This window comes from Herpailurus yagouaroundi, unplaced genomic scaffold, assembly GCF_014898765.1.
Source record: "Herpailurus yagouaroundi ecotype Mexico unplaced genomic scaffold, PumYag 159, whole genome shotgun sequence".
In the NCBI taxonomy this organism is placed as follows: domain Eukaryota; kingdom Metazoa; phylum Chordata; class Mammalia; order Carnivora; family Felidae; genus Herpailurus; species Herpailurus yagouaroundi.
In genome coordinates, this window is record NW_024412400.1 from 76027703 (window position 1) to 76052044 (window position 24342).

Genomic DNA, 24342 nt, shown 5'->3' on the forward strand with positions numbered 1-24342 from the left:
TTTTTTTAATTTATTTTTAATGTTTATTTATTTTTGAGACAGAGAGAGACAGAGCATGAGTGGGGGAGGGTCAGAGAGAGAGAGGGAGGGAGACACAGAATCTGCACGGGCTCCAGGCTCTGAGCTGTCAGCACAGAGCCCGACGCGGGGCTCAAACTCACAGACCGTGAGATCTTCACCTGAGCCGAAGTCAGAGGCTCAACAGATTGAGCCACCCAGGTGCCCCAAGAAACAATTTTTAAATGAGATCCAGAACATCCAGAGCTCTAACTAAATAAAACCCTTACCAAAATCCAGTATTCTTGCTCCCTAATGCCAATATGTCAAGTGACAAATATTCTTTAGCCCTTCATCCTTTAACACAGGATTACGAGGAAGCCAGTAAGACCAATACTTCGTATTTTCTAACATAACTTTGTCAACAGTATTTGTTTCTAGATTTCTCATTAAAAATATTATTATACCTAGTGACTTAGTTTTAATTTTAACTAAGAATGAATGAAAATATTTGGGGATAATAATTTTATTCTGACATGGCTCTACAAAATTTTGATGACTGAACAGGAACTACCACCACCACGTTTTTTAGTACATGCTCCTTATTATGCTAGGCCATCTAAACACACTTGCACTGCAGGTCAGAAAGAGATGTATTGTCCCCATTTTATACAGAAAAACAGAGAGGGTTGGTAATATGTCTTAGAAATCACAGATAAGTGGCAGAGCTGGATTCAAACCCAGCCTAATTCCAAATACCATCTGTCACACTCTTCTCATCTTGGACTTTAGTTTCTTATCTGCAAAACGAGAGTAACACCTGTAGCACATCAAAATGCCCTCCAAGATCCTCTCATTTAATGAAAAAAGTATCCCTACTCTCAGAACCCCTGAAGTCCTCTAGAGACTTTTAGCCCTTTTAGCGTGGTCTTCGTTGCCTTCACATAACAGGTGCTTAGGCGGTGAATGAGGTAAAAGATTTGAAATACGTAAATTACACCAGCACCAAATCTTGTATATAAAACATTCCATGAAGGAAAAAACGGGGGCTTAAGAAATCACGTAGGTGACAGGACAAGATACAGGTTTCATTAGGAAATTTAAGTATAAAAAAAAGGACAATTAAGTATGCACAAATCTGAGGAACACACACATTATGGGATGATTACATAAGAATTCTCTTCCAAAACCTTCTTAGTTTCTTTAAATATGAAACTCTCTATCTGAATATATTTAAGTGCATTAGTGTTTAAACATGTACAAAATGAATGTGTAGTCTTTAGAGAGATGTTATACAAAGATTTCCATGTGCCTAGAAATTTCCATTAAACTAAAAAAACAAAAAACAAAAACAAAAAACACAACACTTTTTCTGTTTAAGCATCCAGAACATAGCTCAGGAAGAGAATTGTGATCATCTTGCTCACTGGTATATCCCCAGTTTCTACTACAGTGCCTACTAGTCTAATCTGCACAGAAGACACTCAAATAGTGACTAAACAGAGGATGTAGTACCAGATTCAAATCTGTAATTATTGAGAATTTTCCAATGCTCGATTAGGCTGTCTGGTTTTGAGGAATGGATACCCACTGTTCTGACTATGCTCTTGATTTGTAGTCTGTTCTAGTAAGTACAGTATACGTAAATGACCAATGGTTAAAAGCTATAGCCTGAAGTTTACAAGGCTCCATAAATTCTATTTTTTAAATTTTTTATTATAATAAAGTATTGTAAATACTTTATTATTTTGAGACAGAGACAGCGCAAGTGGGGGAAGGGCAGAGAGAGGGGGGAACAGAGAATCTGAGGCAGGCTCCACACTGCCCACATGGAGCCCAACACAGGGCTCGAACCCACAAACCATGAGATCATGACCTGAGCCAAAATCAAGAGTCGGACACTCAACCGACTGAGCCACCCAGGTGCCCCAAGACTCTATAAATTCTAAATTAGACACAGATTAGTTAGTATTGTTTCAATGTTAACTTCCTGTCTTTGATCATTCTACTGTGTACTTAACAGTAGTACTGTGTACTGTGTACTTAACAGTAGGGTAAAGGGTATATAAGAACTCTTTGTAATAATTTTGGACTTTTCCATAAGTCTAAAATTATTTCAAAATGAAGTTAAAGACTAAATTAAGAAAATTTACATTACAAATACTTACTGCACCAAGTGATGGTCCATATCTTCCTGTCGCGACTTTACACACATAACTGACAAAATTGGAAATAACGCCTGAGAAATAAGTCACATTTCAATAATTTTAGTGTAGTATAAAAATGGTTTCCACCCCACAGAGACTAACAATGTTGGATTTCTACCTGGATCAGTACAAGGTGCAGGTATGAATACTTATCCTATCACTTCAGATATTTTGTAAGTGTGACCAACTACACAACTTACTGAGTGACACAGGGTCCTTCACTTTACCTCTCAGTTCTCACTTTCCTTATCTATAACATAAAAGAGATTAGTTTCAAACTCACCAACTGTCAGGGAATCCTCTGGGCTGCACTCCAAACACTAAATCGGATTCTTGGGAACGGGACCAGGGAATCTATATTTTACCCAGCTTGCCAAATGACTCTGCTGCAATTTAGACTAGATGCTCTTTTACAAGTCCCTTTGGCTCCAATGTCATCTAAGGTGAATGTGGCTCATTTTAAAAAACTTCCTGTAGAGCAGGAATTAATCATCTGAAACAAACCCATGTGTAACCTACAACAATACAACTAGTGCTTGGGGAAAAAACTATACACTTCTGGCACAGGCCAAAGATGTTGCTCAGTTTCTAGATTTGAAGGACCAGCTACATGGGTATTTAATTAACAATGACTAAGCACCCATTTTTGATGCCTTGTGGTAGATGTGTCTATTTAATCCTTTCTACAACCACTTGTCATGAGAGAGTATCATTATCCTCAAAGAGGTGTTATTATGGTCTTTTCTGCAGTATCACACAGCAAGTAGCAGAAATAAGATCCAGTAAAACTAGGTCTTCTGTCTTCAAGCTCTCAAGTGCTTTTTTTCCCATACTACAATATGACTACAGTATGATGTACTGTTTTTTAAATAAAGGGATTTCAGGGACACCTCGCTGGCTTAGTGTGAAGAGCATGCAACTCTTGACCTCAGGGTTGTAAGTTCGAGCCCCATGTTGGGTGTAGAGATTACTAAAAAAAAATAAACTTAAGAAACATTTTTAATAAAAAAAATAAATGAAGGGACTTCAGAAACGAATTTTCATGCCATGTGGTTTTTAATTCAATACATTTTGCAAATAGAGAGGTAAAATTTAACAGACCAATTGCCAGTTTAGTAGCATCTAGGAACCTGGAATCCTTTACTACCACTTCCTAGTTGAAATAAGGAAACGATGATATCCCCAGGACCACAACTGGAGTGGCTCCAGACTAAGATATACGCTTTCAGAAAAGAGAAAAAACTCATTCTTGACGATCTTATTACAAAGCTCTGGTCTAAAATAAAGCTTTCTGGAAACTGAACACACTGTGGGAAATGAGCGTAAGGTTATTCAACAAAGATCCAGATGACTGAGACAGCCAGGAAGTCTGGAAAGAACTTATCTATAAAACGGTGGGCCTGAGCTAAAGTAGCCGAGGCCTAATGAGATAAAAACGACACGCTTAAATTCTCCACTAAATCTTAACCCGTCTATCCTAATTTAAAACTAAACATACCTAAATAATCTAAGAAGAAATCGCAAAACAAGAAGCAGGAAAGCCAACAACCCCACCAGCCTGCGATGTCCTCCTCTACAGACAGTATGTATAATTCCCTACATACAATCCTCATATGTAGAATTCAGCTATGATCGTTCCCTTTGTTCCTTCTCCAGATAGGTTAGCGTGCTCGTACTCCAAAAGATCCTGAGATTAAAGCTTATTACCTGCAGATAAGTACACTGCCATGAACTGTTCTTGACCCAGAATGTTCACTATGCTGGAGGAGAAGCTCCACAAAACATACATATTTGCTGCCATGTGAAACAAGGAGAAATGACTGAACGTTGACAGCAACATTGGAGAACAAAGGACCTCTACAAGAGAAAGAAAAACAGTCTGGTAATCATAGGACACACAGCCATGACCTAAAAATTATCTACTTTTGATTTTTTTCATTATTATTATGAAACAACTCAAACATAGGAAACAAAAACAGAGCCAGTTCAAAAGCTTAAATAAGATGGTTTAAGGTAGCATTTTTGGGGGCACCTGGGTGGCTCAGTTGGTTAAGCGTCCGACTGCAGCTCAGGTCATGATTTCACAGCTTGTGAGTTCAAGCCCCACATCGGGCTCTGTGCTGATAGCTCAGAGCCTGGAGCCTGCTTCAGATTCTGTCTCCATCTCTCTCTGAGCAGGATAGGGACATACTCCCCATCTCTCTCAAATATAAATAAACATTTAAAAAAATTTTTAAAGATAGCATTTTTCAAAGTGGTAAAAAGTTATCTTAAATCTCTCTCTTCTACCTAGTAAGCAACCAATAAAAATTCTCAGTTCAATGAAAGCAACTTGTCCTCGTGGCAAAAGTTAGTTAGAAAAAAGAATCAGTAAATTATTTCAAGTACAGACATAAAGTTGTATATAGTAATCTCCTCAAAGAGTGAACTTGTAGTGATCACGGATCTTACGTCATTGAAAAATACATATCTACTGGGGCGCCTGGGTGGCTCAGTCAGTTAGGCATCCAACTCTTGATTTCAGCTTAGGCCATGATCTCACAGTTGGTGAGATTGAGCCCCACATTAGGCTCTGCACTGTCAGATCCCACTGCTTGGGATTCTCTCTCTTTCTCCCTCTCTCTGCCTCTTCCCCCACTGGTGCTCTCTCTCAAAATAACAAACATTAAAAAAATAGTACTTATCTGATATGTGCAAGGCACATTTTAGGTACTTGGGATATAACACTAAGAGAGATGGGGTCCTTTTCCTCAGGGAGCTTATAGTCTATTTTCTGGATATTATTTACAACTGTTGACAAGCAACTCATCCTCTGCATAGCATTTCAGTTAACACAAAGCTTATTTCTTTCATATTACCTCTATCTCAAAATAAAGTCATAAGTAGACTTACTTGAGGCTGGATTGGATGTGAAATATCTGATCATTGTCCGCTGTAGAGAAGGTACTCTCCATAAACAGAATACAAAAACATTCGCAGCTATGATACCTACAAAATAAAGATTTATAATTTAGGGAGGTTAAAAATTGGAATAAAGAAAGTCTGATCAAAAGTCCCCCTGAATAAGATTTTCTACCACAATTATGTAAGAGTATTATATACTTGGGGCGGGGAGAGGGTGAGCTAAGGGAAAGTAAGTGAAATCAATGTTTTTAAGTATCAAACTATGCCTTCGTATAGTCAGAAAATTCCTAGAAAATTGCAAATGCTCTAGAAGCTGACTTGCTTCGCTCAGATCCTTATTTTACTTTTTTTTTTTTTTAATGTTTATTTTTGGAAAGATAGAGAAAATGAATGGGGAAGGGGCAGAGAAAGAGGGAGACACAGAATCCGAGGCAGGCTCCAGGCTCTGAACTGTCAGCACAGAGCCCAATGTGGGGCTTGAACTCACGAACCGTGAGAACATGGCCTGAGCCAAAGTTGGATGCTTAACTGACTGAGACATCCAGGTGCCCCCTTATTTTATTTCTTCAGAATGGTTCACACTGTACCCAACAATCATCAGATCTATAATTATTGTTTGAAAATGGCCAAGCCAAAGACAACTAATGTACAGAATTGGGTTCTCTGGCTAAGACTAGAAAAACTCTATTACATAGCATGCTTCTTTCTCCACAGGGAATAAAATACCTCTTAAACTTATGGAAACACCTACGTATCAACTGGGTAAATAAAAATCCACTTGTCTGAGAAAATACATGTTAGATAAGAATTCAGGAATAATCTGGAATTTTGCAACTGCTTTTAAAACTGTTTACGGTTTCATTTTTCTCCAAGAACGGATGCTGCTAGAACTACCACTAAACGGAGGTTTATTATTTAATGATAGTTTCTTCACTAAAATGTGACTGAATAGTTAACTCTAAGTTATTCTTAAAAACTATGAACGTTAAAAGCCACACTAATTGCAATGTACCACAACTCCGTGACCATATAGTAGGCACTCATCTACTTGAATTAATTAAAGGAATTGCTAGCAGGCAACTAGCCCTTTCAACTCCTTCAAGGACAATAAGCATGGATTCCAGCAACATTCTGGTAAGAGGATTTATTTTAGAAGATATTCATTGTATAATCCTCACCAGCTGTTACATCTTTAGCTCTCAGCTATCCCTTGGCATTACTAGTCTCTCCAGTTTTTCTCTCCCTTCTGAGAGGTAGGAAAGGAAGCTATTATTTTTCAGATTCTAAGACATCTCCTTTATAATATCTGTAATCAGGATGCATCTTACAACTGGTGGTATGTCACAGATGAGCTAGAAACATTTTTTTCTCCATGCCACATGAAATGGTATTTTGTTGTATTTAACTGAATTGATTCCATTAATTTTATCATATGTCTTACTAGTGGGGACTGACAGCTGTTACACATTTTCAGTAAATAACCAACTAGAACGCCTTCAAAGATGGTGAGAAGAACAGTATTCATGAAAGGATGGGGAAAAGGGGTCACAAGGAAGGCAAGTTAAGAGTACTATGTATACCTCCCAATGGAACCCTGGAACAAGGGAGGTGGGGAGAGAAAGGGCGGAGTCTCCGAAGACAGAGGAACAGATCAGGTTTATTCTATGAAAGTGAGCAGTGATTTATTTAAACATCTTTATTACCCAAAGAATCCTCTAAGGTCTAGGTTGCTGTACATAGTGACTGGTATCTCAGGGTAAGGAGGACCTGAGAAGAGTTTGGCCCCAGGCTGCCATGATCATGAAAATAATTGGGGCTATACAATTTGCTCCAATTGTGGTACACTGCAAAGAAAGCAAAATGGGGTCCTGGATCCTGCCTGCTAGGCTGAAAAATGGCAACAACTACTCTGCATGTTCCACAGGCTACTTTCTGAAACCAGTGACATACAGCAGACAGTTCTGGAAACTGCAAGCAGCATAGTACCGCAGAGTCTGGTCTCTGGCTGAAGAGATTACAACTAGGGAAAAGCCTTGAGAAGGGGAGAGATAACCAAAGATATCAAGGTTAACAGTAGCCAAAGAGTTGATATTGCCAAATTCTCACCCCAAAGAGGCCTTTTTGGTAAATTAAGACAGAATATCAGCACCAGAACACGCTGTACTTAAAACTCTCACTTCATAGGGGCACCCGGGTGGCTCAGTCGGTTAAGTGTCTGACGTCGGCCCAGGCCATGATCTCATAGTTTGCGAGTTCGAGCCCCGTGTCAGGCTCTACGCTGACAGCTTGGAGCCTGGAGCCTGCTTCAGATTCTGTGTCTCCCTCTCTCTCTCTGCACCTCCCCAGCTCATATGCGCACTCTGTCTCTGTCAGAAATACATAAACTTTAAAAAAAACCCAAAAAACAAAAAACTCTCACTTCACAGACCTGTGGTCTACGGTTAAGAATCCCATCAGTAAACAACTGAACATACATACCTAAATTATGTACACAAATCACTGTAATTCATTCTAAAATACACTAACAAATTTTAAATGAGAAAAGCAAAATGCAGTTATTTTCCTTGATGCACATCCCATTTTGAAGGCCAATTATAGATGAAAAAACTGAGGCTCTAAGTAAGAGATATAAATTTTTAGAGAGCCAAATTCAGTGGCCAAGCCACAATTCCTAATGTAGGGCTCTATTATACACAGACATAGGTAGCCAATAGGATTTCTTTTGACCTTGGTCACTCTAGGATTTCAGATCAAAGGGCTCTTTATCTAGGAAACAGCAGGTGGGTCCCCAGAAGCCAGTGAATAGGACAGGATGTGAGGTAATCCTAGGCCTGAGGCAGCACTGCACGTTGCCTAACGGCATGGATAAAGGAGTCCAGCTGAACTGACTGTCCTACTTATAACTTAGGGAAGAGGCCCCTAACCTCTCAGCCTCAGTTTTCTCTTCTGGAAGATAGGGCTAATAAAATCTACCTTAAACAGTTGAGTGTGATGAAATGAGAAAGCACAATTAAATGCAGCAGTCACACGGTGAAAACCCATAAATGAAAACTATGGTAGAAAGGGAACAGCCTTCTCCAGTCTGAGTCCTACATATGCCACTTAGTAGAGCTTTGTGGTCTGAAGCATTTCATCTCCTTCACCTCAGCTTCATTTGTAAAATGAAGATAAATACCTCGTATACCTTACAAAAGTTGTAGTGAGGCTTAAACAAAATACCACACGTGCCTAGTATGCAGAAGCTCACATAATGGTTCCCTCCTTACCCTTTGAGAAATAGAACTGCTTAAGGTCTTTGTATCTCCATTTAGAGAGAGTGTCACTTGCCTCCTCCCTACTCAGTCAACTCTTGAACAAGCTCGACACCGCTGATTTAAGACTGCTGCTGGCTCAACACCTACCTTTACCAAAAGGGAGGCAATGGATTACATCAATGAAAATAATGAAGTAAGGACCTTGAAAAATTCTCCCCTTCACAAAACAATGAAAAATTGGCAAAAAGCTGTCAGAAGCAACTTTTTCACAGTTCTGGAAACTAGCTAAAAGCTTGCAGCAACTCAACATTTAAGGAAAATGGCTGAATCTCAAGAAGAACAGCAACTCTGGGGCACTTTAGCTTGCCCTGGTCCCATCCTCCACTTTCCAGCTAGAAGTTGAAGCTATAAGCTATGAAAACCATCCACATTTCTCGTACAGCCTAGCAAGCACTAGAGATAGTACAATGGAGCTGGAACTCTTTCAAAGCGTCATTCCCAAAGAACTATTATTTGATGTTATAATATTTCCCTGCAAAGCCCCACTTGCAAGGCTGTCTATATTTGACTTGACTGAGAGCTCAAGTACACAATTCCTTTTTCCAGGGGGCACTTGTCAAAAACAATTACAGGCAAGTGTTTTAAGTCCATGGCTACCTGCAGTGGGGGATAATATTTGGAGTAAACAAGAGACCAAACAAAAATCTTAAAAGGAAAAGCTGAGGAATGAGATGTCCATAGGAGCTTATAAAACCTCATATATTCCTGGGATCTTGTACACCACAAGCCTAACAAGAAAAGAACATTGATGATCCTAACAATAGAATCCCAAAATATATGAAGTAAACACTGAATTCAAGAGAAATAAACAGTTTAACAATAATAGTTGGAGACTTCGATACCGTATTTGCAATAAGAGATGAGATCATTGGCAAGGAAACAGAAGACTTGAACAAAGCTATAAACCAGCTACGCCTAACAAACATCTATAAAACACTCAACACAAGACAATACATTCTTTTCAAGAGCACATGTAACATTATCCAGGATAGACCATACGTTCAGCCACAAACAAGTCTCAATAATTTTTTTTCTTTTAAAGTTTTATTGATTTATTTGGGGAGGTGGTGCAGAGAGAGGGAGAGAGATTCCCAAGAATCTGTCGGTGCTGAGCCTGACAACAGAGGAGGGCCTGAAGTGGGGCTTGATATCACAAACCATGAGATCATGACCTGAGCCAAAATCAAGAACTGGATGTTTAACCGACTGAGCCACCTCAATAAATTTTTAAAACACTGAAATTATACAATTACATTCTCTGATCACAATGAAATGAAATTACAAATCAACAAGACATAGGGAAAGTCACAAAGATGCAGAGATTAACACACTCCTAAATAACCAATGGTCCAAAGAAGAAATCGTAAGGGAAATCAGAAAATACTTTGAGATGAATGAAAACAAAAATATAACAGGGACTGAATTATGTTCAGTGGGTTAAGCAACCAACTCTTGATTTTGGCTCAGGTCATGATCTCACACTTGGAGCACATAGCCTGCTTGAGATTCTCCCTCTTTCTCTGCCCCTCCCCTGCTCACACTCTGTCTCTCTCAAAATAGACTTAAAAATTAAAATATAAATAAATAAAAATAGGCAAAGGATTGGAATAGACATTTATCCAAATATAATGTTCAAATAGCCAACGAGCATATGAAGAGATGTGCAACATCATTAACCATTACAGAAATACAAATCAAAACCACAATGTGTTACCTCACCCACCCATTAGGACGGCTGCTATCAAAAAAACAGAAAAGGAAATAGTGCTGGTGAGGATGTGGAGAAATTAGAACTCTTATGCACTGTTGGTGGGATTATAAAGTGGTGCAACCACTATGGAAAACAGTATGGAACTTCCTCAAAAATATTAAAAATAAAACTACCATATAATGCAGCAATTCCACTTCTGGGTATATATCCCAAAGAACTGAAAGCAGGGTCTCAAAGAGGTATTTGCACATCCATGTCCACAGTAGCACTATTCACAATAGCCAAGAGGTAGAAGAAACCCAAATGTCTATCAATGAGTGAATGCATAAACAAAATGTGATATATACACACAATGGAATAAAGAGATACACCCAACAGCCATAAAAAGGAAGGAAATCTTATCACACACTACAACATGGATGAACTCTGAGGGCATGCTAAGTGAAATAAGCCAGTCAAAAAAGATAAATACTGTTTGATTCTACTTAAATAAGGTATATAATCAAATTTGTAAAAATAGAGTGGCATGATGGTTACCAGGGCCTGCGGGGGAGGGGGGGGTGCAAAGTTGTGTAATTGGCATAGAGTTCTACAAATGTTTCATAACAATGTAAACATACCTAACACTATTGAATTGTACACTTAATGGCTAACATGGGGGTGCCTGGGTGCCTCAGTCAATAAAGCATCTGACTTTTCAGAGCCTGTTTCAGATTCTGTATCTCCCCCCCTCTCTGCCCCTCCCATGCTCATGCTATCAATAAATGTTTAAAAAAAAAAAATGGCTAACATGGTATATTTTGCTTTTACCACAATTTTAAAAAGTTAAAGAGTACCATATGACCCTATGATTCCACTCAAGGTATATTAGCAAAAGAAATGACAACATGTCTACATGAAAACGTATACACAAAAATCCACAGCATTATAATAACGAAAAAATGGAAATAACTCAAACGTCCATCAACAAATAAACAACATAATGGAATATTCAGCCACAAGAAGAAATGAAGGACTGATACATCATGCCACAACATGGGTGAACCTTGAAAACATTACACTAAGTGAACAAAGCAGACACAAAAGGCCACATATGTGATTCCATTAATATGAAATGTCCAGAACAGGCAAATCCATAGAGAAAGAAAATAAATTCATGTCTGCCTAGGGCTGAGGGGAGGAGGGGAATGGAGAGTGACTGCTAATAGGTATGGAGTTTCTTTTCGGGATGACAATGTCCTGGGATGATGACAGTTGCACAATACTGTGAATACAATAAGAACCACTTGAACTGCACACTTTTATGTGGCAAATTATAAGATATGTGAATAATATCTTGATTAAAAGAAATATATACTAATTTGGGAATCCTGCTTGGTTCAATAATCTTAGTCCATTTTCCTCCTTAGCCCAACAAAGGTAGTACAACCTTTTTTTTCTCTTTTCCTAAAAAAGGACCCACTATCCCACTTGGGGTTCAGTAGCTAAGTACAGGATCCCCTCTGCTGATGAGGTGGGCCAGCTCACCACTCCACAGCTTCTCTATCTGAAGGAAGCTAAACCTGGCCAGTCCAGACACTGACTCGTATATACAACCATGACAACCAAAGAACTGAACTCAAGTGGCCCCTACCTCAGGTTCCCTAGGAACCAGGACTATAGGCACAGGGATCATCCTGTTGGCTTCACACAGTGACTACAATTTCTCTTCCTGGGAAGTATGGACAAAACTAGTTAAGGACTGGTCCCACAGCTTTCTAGAGTCAAAAGAAAATCCAGAAAGACCACCCATCTTCAATCCTCCTGCCGGGAGACAAATAGAAACTGATAGGGGTAGATGAAAAGAATAGGGCAAATCCACAATAAGGGAGACAAAGACCTTTACAAACTAACCACAAAAGGGCTTATTTCTCTGCACCCTCCCTGCAGATGAGAATATGTAACCTCCTCTGTGAGCAACTTTTAGAAATAAAGGACTTATTTAAACTCTGTATGTTAATGGAGGATGTTTACATTGGTATACAACTTCAAGACAACTTTGACAATACGTAAAATTTTAAACATAAATACTCTTTGACCCAGCAAATCTATTTCCAGTAACTCATCCTAAAAATGAACTTGCAAAAGAGTACAAATATCTCTATATAAGGATATTCACTGCAGTGAATATAGAAGACTATAACCTATTAAAAATCCATTAATAAAAGACTTGCTACATAATATTCATTTCCATGAGTTACTACAATGTTATTAAAAAAGAACATTCTGAGCCCAAGGTGCTGGTAATTTCCATTTCTTGATCGGGTGCTAATTACATGGATGTACTCAGTTTGTGAAAATTAGTTGTACATCTGAAATGTGCATGTTTTTCTATACACATTATACCTCAATAAAATATAAAGAAGCAATAGACCTACTTGTATTGATACAATGTCCTTTAAAATATCAAGGGAATAAAAAAAAGGTGCAGAGAAGTATAAATGCCTATTTAGAAATAGATGCTTGGGGCGCCTGGGTGAGTCAGTCGGTTAAGCGTCTGACTTCGGCTCAGGTCATCTTACGGTTTGTGGATCCGAGCTCCGCGTTGGGCTCTGTGCTGACAGCTCAGAGCCTGGAGCCTGCTTTAGATTCTATGTCTCTCTCTCTCTCTGACTCTCCCCCACTTGTGCTCTACCTCTCAAAAATGAATGTTAAAAAGAAAAAAATTAAAAAAAAATAGATGCTTTAATAGAACATACAAGTTTAACTAAAAAGGAGTGGTTGTTATGGGGACAGAAACTGCATCACTGGAAGTCTACAGTGAGAAAGACTTATTTTTCACTTTATATATTCTTTACCACTATTTTAATCTGTTTACATGCACATTTATTCATTTTACAATGGCAAAGACTAATCTAAGTAGCCAAAAAAGGGCTCCCTTTTATCCCAGCCATCCTATGCCAGCCTGCCATTTTGGGACAATTTGCTGCAATTTGGGCTGTCAATAAACACCCAAATACCTGGGATGGGAGTAGGCAGTGTGGTTCACCAGAAAGGTAATTTAGTGATGATCTGCTATAGTTGAAAGTGAAAAGACGTAATCAAAAGTCTATTATTTAAACTAAGAAGGGAGTGTGTTCCCCATCTCCAGCTAAAACTGTGTGGTATCAGACAAGTTATTTAACCTCTCTGAGCCTCAGTTACCCATTCTGAACAATAAGGACACCACTAACAGGGCTCTTTCAATGAAGACTAATAATAAGGATAACAGTATGTATGTAAAGTACCTATCCTAGTACTTGAAGCCTAACTGGCACTCAACCATTAGTTTTTTCTTTACCCTATAAAAATAACTTGTCTGAAGACTGAGAAACCACGAGTTTCAGGAAAAACAGTGACAAATTAAAAGGTTAAGATTAACTAGAAGACCAAGTAAACACTGCCTTATGAACAACTTTAGGAACAGGGAAGCAGACCTTAGTCTAGGAAGTATAGCTCAAAATCTTTGAAAGTATAAGGGGAAAGAAAATTGAAACTAAAAAATAAAGTAATCCTGGTAGAAGCAGAAAGCAAAGGAAAAACAGACTTTAGGGGCACCTGGGTAGCTCAGTAGGTTAAGTGAATTTGGCTCAGGTCATGATCTCATGGCTCATGAGTTTAAGTCCCACATCAGGCTCTCTACCATCAGCACAGAGCCTGCTTAGGATCCTGTCTCCCTTTATACTCTGCCCCTCTCCTGCTTGTGCACGTGCACACTCGCTCTCTCTCTCTCAAAAATAAACAAATGTTAAAAAAAAAAAATAGACTCTAGAAGTTGGGGCAGAAGGGTCAAGGCCCTAGGGTAGCAGTGCCTAAACTTTGGAGCTGACAATAGATATGGACGGGACACTGTTTTCTCCAGTCTTCTCTTCCCATCCTCCTCCTTCCTGTCTCCTCCTTCATCAGATACAATAATTTGGTAGGTTCTTCTCTCTCAGCTTTACCAAATAGTAAAGTAAGCATTCTGCTGAGTTAACAGGAAAACCAGGCAAGTGTCTGAAAGCTAGAAAGGTAGAGGAAATCCTCTCCTTAGAGGTTGCCTAGGGACTTCAAGTACAGGTTTAAAAGCCTTGCAGATCAACGCAACAGGAGAAGAGCTTAAGTGTAAAAGCATCAGGCACAAGTCCTAGGGACTTCAAGTACAGGTTTAAAAGCCTTGCAGATCAACGCAACAGGAGAAGAGCTTAAGTGTAAAAGCATCAGGCACAAGTCTAACTTGAAGAATGCTATCTGATGCACCTACAAATACCAAGTGAACATATAAAAACTGTTCAAAGAAATGTGAAGTTTGGGGGGAGATTTCTGTGTAGTAATTAAGATTAACACCAAAAATTTAAAAAAAAAAATCCCCAAAATAACCAAACAGGGAGGAAAAACAAGGAGCAAGACCAGTTCTCTAGCACACTTGAAAAAGGGATTCCCAGGGACAGGTTGAGATTGAGTCAAAACCAGGGATTCCAAACTGGACATCATCAACTCTAAGGCAGGGAGGTTTTTCACCTCATCACTGGACTCTACCTTAACAATAAGTTACAGGTATCCTTTATGATTTGTTCTTATCTAAACCTAGGAACCAAAGAGATATGGGTAAATCTGAGATACCCCTTGCTATCTCAAGCTCGGGAACCAAACATTTCCTATGCCTCAACTATGTGCCTGAACTTCCTATATCCAAAATCTTGCCATCCAAATTCAGGAGCTCATTAGATTCAGACAGCAAGGGTCCTTACGTGAAATGTTCAATGTAACAATCAGACATCCTTAACCTACCAGAGCTTTCATGTTGCCACTACCCAGGAGTGAATACTACAAAGCAAAGAAACACACTGGTCTCAAAGAGCTTTGAAAGGACTTTTCAAGTTCTTTCAAAATGCAAAAAGGAAAACAAAACAACAACAACAGAAAACATGTGCTATCCAAGAAAGAGAGTGGCACAGAGTCAATCTGTCACCCCATAAATCAATCCTCAAATAAAATCAGGAGCTAAGCCAACCTCATTTAGGATCAGCCCAAAGGAAGCAACTGGGAGAGCTAAGCAAGGTAAGATGGATGAATGGACACTTCTGAAGAGACAAGACGTAACTGTAAATCGTGAGAATAGCACATAAACATGAGACTCTTAGTATATAGTTAACTTATTAAACATTACTAACAAATGTTGTATAGCTAGACTCACTGCTACCAAAATAATTATTTCCTACAACAGAAGTTTGAGGTGACACTGAATGGATCAAAGAGCATTTCCTCAGCTTTTAAAGTCACTTAGATAACTTCACAATAAGGATTTGGCATGACTGCTCATGTTTATGTGGTTCAAAATACTTTACATACAAGCTGCTAGTTAGATTAAAAACATCTGTCTCTTCCTACTGCTACATCCTATGTGCCAAATAAATGATTAGACTAAAAGAAAAGAAAAAAGCTAGGGGAAATTCTGATTTTCAGTTATCTCCAAATACCAATTTCTTTGAATACGTTATGTACTGGCATGAGAAATATTTTATCTTTTTAATGTTTATTTTGAGAGAGCACATGCGAGAGCAGGGGATGGGCAGAGAAAAGGGGAGAGAGAATTCCAAGCAGGCTCCACACTGTCAGCACACAGCCCAACATGGGCTCAATGAACCGCTAGATCACAACCTGAGCCAGAACCAAGAGTCAGATGCTTAACCAATTGAGCAACCAGGCAGGCACCCCTGGCATGAGAAATATTTTAAATTCTGACCCCAAGTTTCTTCAAATATTTAATGGCATAAAATCTGAAAATGTCAAAGGAAATAAAAACTTTGCTATCCCAAGGAAATACTGTTAATTTTGGTTACTTTCAGAGAACAAGCAAACAAACCAAAACTCTCCTGTTAATCCCAATGGAAAGAGATGTGCTAGTATAGAGCTATCTTGAAAGGTATCATATTTATTAAACCTCACTGACTAATCAATTCTAAAGTATGGCAATATACTTTTGAAAAATCTCAATCCTTTGATTCAAGAGTCCATTTAACATTCATTCACTTAACAGATTTTCATCAAGTGCCCTTACTGTGTGTGCAAGACATGTGCTAGTTGCTACAAAAAGTGGGAAAAAAAAAAAAAAGAAAAGAAAAGAAAAATCTCATCGTTGTCCTTTAGGATGCTTCATGCACAATTACTAAGGCAGGCTGTGTTATAAATGATTAAAAAGTGCAATGAGTTCAAAAAAATGAAAGCACTTCTGTTACCAGCAAGACTCCCTGAACTCAGGAAACTCCCAGAAGCTTCTGCCTAATGGTCACTTTCATCTTTTAGATACTAATGAACTGCTGTAACAGGAAAAGAAACATGTGAGGGGAAGCCTGGACAGACAAATCACAAAGTGCCTTCTCAATATTCATCTCAAGCCCTGATGAAAGGAGCCTGCTTACCCCTGTCAGAGAGTCATGGCTTCGGAAATTATTCCCCATGGTCTCCTTATTTGTACAAATAAGGATAACCTTGTGAGGCAACTCCACCTGTGTAGTCGGTCTATAGCTCAGCAAGGAGCAGACCCACTTCAGTCCAGTAACATTTCCTATGAGAAGAAATGTCTGAAGCATAAGCTTAAAAAACCAGTTCAGGTTCCAACAAGGAGACAGAAAAAGTAAACCTTCCAGACAGAGGAAAGAGTCCAAAGGAAGAAAATAAGCACCTTTTCTCCACTTAGGTAGGTAAAAAAAATTAAGAGTACCATTAAGACTAACTGTATTTGAGAAAAAGCAGTATTTTGCTATTTTTCTAGGAAGATTTTTTTCCCTATCTGTACAATTGTTAAACTTTCAAATCCATTTCCCCAAATTTCTCAAGTAACTAAGTCCATAAAATATTGTGTGTTACTTTGAAAAGCCAGCTTTGTCTGTCATAAAAATTTACAAAGAACAAAAATCAAATTATCATGGTGACATGCATGGCATGCTTATATTTATTCAAAGAGGATTTTATAAACAGCATGGTAAAGAGAAAATCAGCTTCAGAATGAGACAGCCTGGGTTTTGCAACTTAGCTCTACTACTTACTAGCAGTGTGACCTTTGGAAAAGTTCCTTCTCTGAAAGCCATTCCTTATTGGTAAAAAGGGAGGTAACTACCCGGTAAACAACGCTGTGAGGTAGGGAGAGAATGTGTAGAAAGCATTCTGCATAAAGAAGGTGCTTAATCAATATCCCCTTTAATTTAGTAGGGAAGTAATAAATACTCACAACCTATTACACAAGCTAGGATTCTACAACAAAGATAGATTATTTGATCAGTGTCATACTACGTCAAAATTAGAAAGCAACTGACCCACAGCATCATGTATACCATTATGCCACACTACTTGTTATACTATTACATTAGCCTGAAGGTACAGAGACTCTGTCTTCTAAACCACTGGTGAGCAGAGTACAAAAGCCATTGACTGTGACATACTGTACCTTTTGGTTTGATTTCTCTTCCCTTGAATGGCTAAAACGTGTAAGCTAACACAAACCTGTCACAGTCCGCTGGCCATCACTTAGGTTATTCCACCACTTGTTAATCTAAAACAGAAGGAAAATTGCCTATCACCATATGGTAAATACTTTCGGGCTAGAAAAACGAAAAGACAGAGAGAAAAAGCTTTGTGCATAAAAAGATTCCTCATGTGTAAAAATACCCATAAACAGGGACGCCTGGGTGGCTCAGTCGGTTAAGAGTCAACTTCAGCTCAGGTCACGATCTCATAGTTCCTGAGTTCGAGCCCCATGTCAGGCTCTATGCTGACAGCTCAGAGTCTGGAGCCAGGAGCCTGCTTCGGATTCTGTGTCTCCCTCTCTCTCTTCCCCATCCCTGCTTGCACTGTCTCTCAAAAATGAATAAACGTTAGGAAAATATTTTAAACTTACCAATAAACAGACATAATAAATATGTGGCAAAACAGAAAAGCAGGTGCTTTATAGCTAGCTCACATTCTCTACAGAGCGACTGTCTAGCTCTGGGACATCAGACAAATTACTCCTACACTTGTTATCTGACATATGAAATGCAGACAGTAAACAGACAAGTGGCAGTACTGCTGTGAGAAATATCAATAACATAAAGCACCTAGCACACTATCAGATGTAGATAGGTATCAAATTTAAGTGATTATTCACCAAGGTCCAATCTAGTTGTAGAATCCTAACCAAGAATATTTTCTAAAATTACCTTTTAAGGTATGATAATTTGAGATTTAGAAAAAAAGACACACATCAAAATAAGCCTAGGATTTGCTTTACAGTAATCAGTGGTGGGGAGAGAAGGGAAACAAAGTTGGCCTTGTGTCAATAATCACTGAAGATGGATGACAGGGGTTCATTATATTTTTCTTTATTATATCTGTTTGAAATTTTTCCATGACGAAAGTTTTAAAGTAAAAAATATATCTTTTTTAAGTTTATTTATTTGAGAGAGAGAGGAAAAAAAAAAAAAAACGCACAGAGAGGGGCAGAGATGGAGAGAGTGTCCCAAACAGGTTCCGCGCTATCAGCACAGAACCCAACATGGGGCTCGATCTCACCAACCATGAGATCATGATTGACCTGGGCTGAGATCAAGAATTGGATGCTTCATCAACTGAGCCATCCAGGTGCCCCTAAAAAACAAATTCTAACTATGAAATTGAACCATACTTTGTACAGAAAGAAATCCAACGTTAAAAAAAAAAAAAGTTACAGATCAGTATGTATACTGATCCATATGCAATGATTCCATTTTTGTATTTATAATTCAATTGTGTATGAGCTTTCAGACCTTACTCCCTACAATATATAGTGGTGTGGCAGGGGTTCCCAGGGCTTTTGCTCCCCATGTTATATTTATGTATCGTTTTAATTTTCTTAAATGGGCATGGATTTTATATTTTATAACCTATCATTTGTTTACCTAGTATAAACAAATCCATCTTTGGAAAAGATTATGTATATTGCTTGTGTCACTTTTCACCATTCTAAAGAACCAACTGGGCCATCAAAACTTTATAATACAGCCATGTGCTGGACACCCATAGCATTCTAAGGAATCCAAGATTATGGAACAGGTCAGTGTTATTACCTCCTCAAACATATTGTACTGAATAAATCACTGTTAACTATTGTAGCTTTCACCTGCAAATATTACACCCACTGTCCTTCTGACACAAAGCCTCTCTAAAACAGGTATGGCTCATGCTACTTGCATGTCGATGGGGAAACGAAGAATGAATACTTCTTTGTACTTTGAAGAACGCTGAATTATCTTTAGGAGAAAATTAAGCAGACATCAACTTTCTCTCCCAAGTAGAGAGGCATGTGTCACACACAAAAAAACCAAAGGTGCTTGAAAGCCAAATGAACCTGGATCCACATATTAACTTAAGGCCTCAGTGCTCAATAAGTATTGCCAAATGACATAAACATATTTTATTTGAAAGGCAATATTTGTAAAACAAAAAAAAACAGTTAAGAAATTGAAAGAGGGTCACCAACTTACATGTGAAATAATGAAAAGTTCTAAAAGCTCTATATTTGTACCCTTTTCTTGCATCCTCATGCCCTGAGCAGTTAGAAATACTCCACAGAGGGTATTTATCAAAGGTATGTAAACATGTCACCGAGCTTTTTAAAATCCACATAATAAGGGTGCCTGGCTGGTTTGGTCAGTGGAGCATATGACTCTTGATCTCAGGGCTGTAAGTATGAGCCCCACACTGGGTGTATAGATGACTTAAAAATAAAATCCACATAATATTTCTATACCTGAAGCATAAATGTTTTGAAAAACTGCCTATGATTCTAATATGGACTCTAAAATAATCCAGCAAGGTGATACAAAACAGCAGCCCTTCAACTTTAGTAGGGCTGAGAGAGACACCACAACATTTTTAGCAACTTGATTTTTGATACATGTGGGTAGAGGTACAAACTTCCTGGAACACTGTCAAGTACAATATTGCCAGACATGCAAAGCATAAGTAAATGCTCACCACAATGAAATGACTCTAAAGAAGAATATTAAATTCACTAACTACATATTTGCTGATCTAAAGGTCATCAGTCACTAAAAACACTTCACAAATAACCAGACTTCAAAATTTATGATCAACTAGAAGAAAGCCATGTTTATCTTTACCTCCTTTCTGAAGTCTCCTTCCTTCTGTGGTCTTATGCTATCCAACCAATCAGCTTTTATACCATCAAAATAACTCTGGACCCTGGATTTCAGTGATTCATATTGCCAAATGGCAGCTGATCCAAATGCACAGCCTGTAAACTACATAAAATTAATATATCACAAAATAAATTCAAAAGAGAAATAGATCTATACATAGTTCCAAGGACAATATTTCATTTTCATTGCTTCTTACAAAGCAACAGAAGGAACAGGAACATTTGGCACAGTAAAACCTATTAGGTGAAAAGAATATTTAACTGTTCCCACATTTTATTAACTCCACAGTACCCTGGAGCCTGTTTACAGCCAGAAATTTTCAAATAAAATTCAAAGTATCAACTTAGTATCACATGAAAAGTTACCCCAAATAAGAGGCCCATAAGTTTCTTCTACAGGGCTTACATAAATGAACCAGATTCTAATAGTAATTATTAAATTCACATTCTCCTGTAATCATTCATGACCCCAGATACCCAGATCCTTTAAATCCCCCTCCACTTGCCTTTAAGATAGACCAAATAGGACAAACAGTACTTCAACACTACACCAGCAGCAAGTTAGGTGACTCCTAGTGACATGAGCACTTACCCCAACAGTGAAAAACAAGGGCTTTATAAGGGTCCTTATAGGATAGGGAGAAGGATAAAAGACTGTTTCTTCTACGGGAGGAATCAAAGCACTTCTCTTGTATGTTTCACCAGCTGTTCCAGTGTCTGATCTTCTAGGTTCAACCTTCCTGGGTGCTTTTCTGAATCCACATTTTTGCTGAATAAAAAAGTTAAACCTTTAAGGGGAAAATAAGAGATTACCAAGAGCACTGTCTTGGAAACATCAACCTCTATGAGCCTCACCCCTGGCCTGCCATCATCAACATCTTAGTTCATTCTCACTCTGTAGCTCCGAAGAAGCCAAGATGCCTACTCCCAGGTAGAATTCAAATTCAAAACACTGAACCGTGCCTTTCTAGAAAAATATAGCAACTTTATTAATTATTTTTTTTAAATGTTTTTATTTATTTTTGAAGGAGAGAGAGAGGGACAGAGCATGAATGGGGGAAGAACAGAGAGAGAGGGAGACACAGAATCCGAAGCAGGCTCCAGACTCCAAGCTGTCAGCACAGAGCCTGAAATGGAGTCTGAACTCACGAACTGTGAGATCATGACCTGAACCGAAGTCGGACGCTCAACCAACTGAGCCACCCAGGCTCACCCAGGTTTTGTTGTTTTGAGTCCTCATAGCTCGACCTCAAAATATTTGACACTATCGATGATACTTACCAGCTCTGCCTAGTTCCCATAAGATTGCATTCCCTATTCTTCAAATTCACTTTCCTCATGGCCCCTCTTTTTTCCTATCCCTTAGTGACAGATATTCTCAAAGGCTCCAATAGTTCCTCTACACACTCTCCATTCAACCAATACAAATTCATGAAGAGTTTTTTTTTTCTTTTGTAAAACTCTAACTTCTCCTAAGTAGACAATGTAGAATCCCCTTGCTGTTTGTTCCCATTGTACTCTAAACATACCATCTTTCCAGACTCAAAGCACCTTGAAAGCAGAAATCTGAAAGGCCTTCCAAAACTTTGAAGAATAAATGTATTTCTGTGGCCTGGATGACTTGTAAGTAAATGATTCAAATATATTTCTTTAGTCTTAACTTCCATCTTCTATATTGTATTTCCAACCATCTACTGAATATTTCCATTTGGATATGCTCCCAATTACTTTAAAACCAATGTATTAAAAGAAAACTCCACTTCTATAAACAGCTCCATTTTCTGACATCCTCAATCTTTTTCTTTTTAATTAATTTATTTTTTAATTTACATCCAAGTTAGTGCAACATGTAGTGCAATAATGATTTCAAGAGTAGATTCCTAATGCCCCTCACCCATTTAGACCATCCCTGTACCCACAGCCCCTCCAGCAACCCTCAGTTTGTTCTCTATATATAAGAGTCTCATATGTTTTGTCCCCCTCCCTGTTTTTATATTATTTTTGCTTCCCTTCCCTTATGTTCACCTGTTTTGTATCTTAAATTTCTCATATGAGTGAAGTCATATGATATTTGTCTTTCTCTAATTTCGCTTAGCATAATACTCTCTAGTTCCATCCACGTAGTTGCAAATGGCTGACATCCTCAATCTTTTGGAGAGACCACAGTTCTTTCAATCACTGAGGTTAAAAAATCTAGATGTCATTTTGGAGTTCTCTCTCCTTTACTCTCTCCGTCCAATGAAAAACAAACTGTCAAATAAAAATATTTTTTTCATTCTTAGTCCCTCGCCTCATGCCTGGATTACAGCAACAGCTTACTTAACTCCAAACATTTCATCTTAACATATGGTTTTTCCTTCTACCACTTTTTCTCAAACATTCAACAGTTCCTCAAATGCCTCTTCAGAGGGCAAAAATCTCTCCCCAATTCCAATACAACTCCTTAGTTCATCCCTTCTGACTTGGAATACTCTACTATTTTCTAACAGGTCTCATTGCTTCTAATATTGTCCCACTCCAATTCATCCTCCACATTTTTTTTTTTAATTTTTTTTTTAAATTTTTTTTTTCAACGTTTATTTATTTTATTTTTGGGACAGAGAGAGACACAGCATGAACGGGGGAGGGGCAGAGAGAGAGGGAGACACAGAATCGGAAACAGGCTCCAGGCTCTGAGCCATCAGCCCAGAGCCCGACGCGGGGCTCAAACTCCCGGACCGCGAGATCGTGACCTGGCTGAAGTCGGCCACTTAACCGACTGGGCCACCCAGGCGCCCCACATCCTCCACATTTTATTAAGCACAAATGTAATGTCATTCTCCTGCTCTAAACCCCACAATAATTTTCCATTCTTCCATCAAACTCAGCAGGGCTACTCCTCTGTCTGGAACCTCCCTTTGGTACCTTTATCTCCTCCTCCAGGAAGCCCAGAGTGGGGGTCTCCTTTGGACTCCTAGAGTCCCAAAGCAACCTGTATAGACTCTTTTACTTACATCAACTATTGCCTCTACCACAACTGGACAATTCTGTATTCACTGTACCTCTATCACTAAGCCCAGTCCCTAACAAAGGTCAATAATTATATTAGAAGGAGGTCAAGAATGATTGTTAGTTCTATTAAGAATAACTGAAAGGAAGATGGTAGTATTCACCAAGACAAGGGAAATCAGAAGCACCAAAACAGGAAACTGGAAGATAAAACATGAAAAATTCTATGTTGGGCAGTGTTCAAAATGCTTGTGGTCATGGCAGCTCTATTCTAATAGCCAAAGAACTGGAACTTCAATTTCCATCAAAAGGGGAAAGGATAGGGGCGCCTGGGTGGCTCAGTCGGTTAAGCAGCTGACTTAGGCTCAGGTCATGATCTCGCGGTCCGTGAGCTCGAGCCCCGCGTTGGGCTCTGTGCTGACAGCTCGGAGCCTGGAGCCTGTTTCAGATTCTGTGTCTCCCTCTCTCTCTGACCCTCCCCCATTCATGCTCTCTCTCTCTCTCTCTGTCTCAAAAATAAATAAACGTTTAAAAAAAAAAGGGGGGAAAGGATAAACTGTGGAATATTCATACAATGCAGTACTACTCAACAAAAAACTACTGATCACACATTATGGATCGATCTCAGGAACACTGTTGAGCAAAACAATGTTTATCTTTCAGTGATGGTTCCATAGGTGTATACATTTGCCACAATCCATGGGCCATACACTTAACACTTAACACACATCAAGTATTGTTAGCATTGTAGGATACCTAGATGGTGTCTAGTAGGCATCTGGAAACAAACAAAACTCAGAAAAATGGCATAGTGACTATTATTACTATTACTTGCCTAGTATGCTCTTTCAAAATTCTGAGTCCACTCCACAAATCAACTTCTCAGAAGTCACATAGTGAGGGTGGGCAATAGTGATAAAGTAATTTACCTCCAAATCTTTAATAACTCATAACTTATACTTCTAAATAAGTGCTATTCTTTTCAAGGAAATCTATTTTGAAAAGTGATGAACTTATTCAAACAAAGCCAATGTTGCCCTGACTGGC

The 24342-nt window shown here is 38.6% G+C and overlaps 1 protein-coding gene across 2 annotated transcripts in view; it reads right to left on the bottom strand.

The window, feature by feature from the left end:
• Window positions 1–24342, bottom strand: part of PARL (presenilin associated rhomboid like) — a 51100-nt gene that overhangs the window by 16290 nt on the left and 10468 nt on the right. Inside the window, exons 2-7 of one of the 2 annotated variants that reach the window (XM_040480901.1) lie at window positions 20900–21095; window positions 20270–20410; window positions 17634–17682; window positions 5097–5192; window positions 3912–4061; window positions 2166–2236 (exon numbers count right to left, since the gene is read on the bottom strand). In XM_040480901.1, the coding sequence (XP_040336835.1) occupies window positions 2166–2236; window positions 3912–4061; window positions 5097–5192; window positions 17634–17682; window positions 20270–20410; window positions 20900–21095 (703 nt within the window). The remainder of the gene's footprint in view (window positions 1–2165; window positions 2237–3911; window positions 4062–5096; window positions 5193–17633; window positions 17683–20269; window positions 20411–20899; window positions 21096–24342) is intronic. The other variant, XM_040480902.1, reaches the window with a different exon arrangement.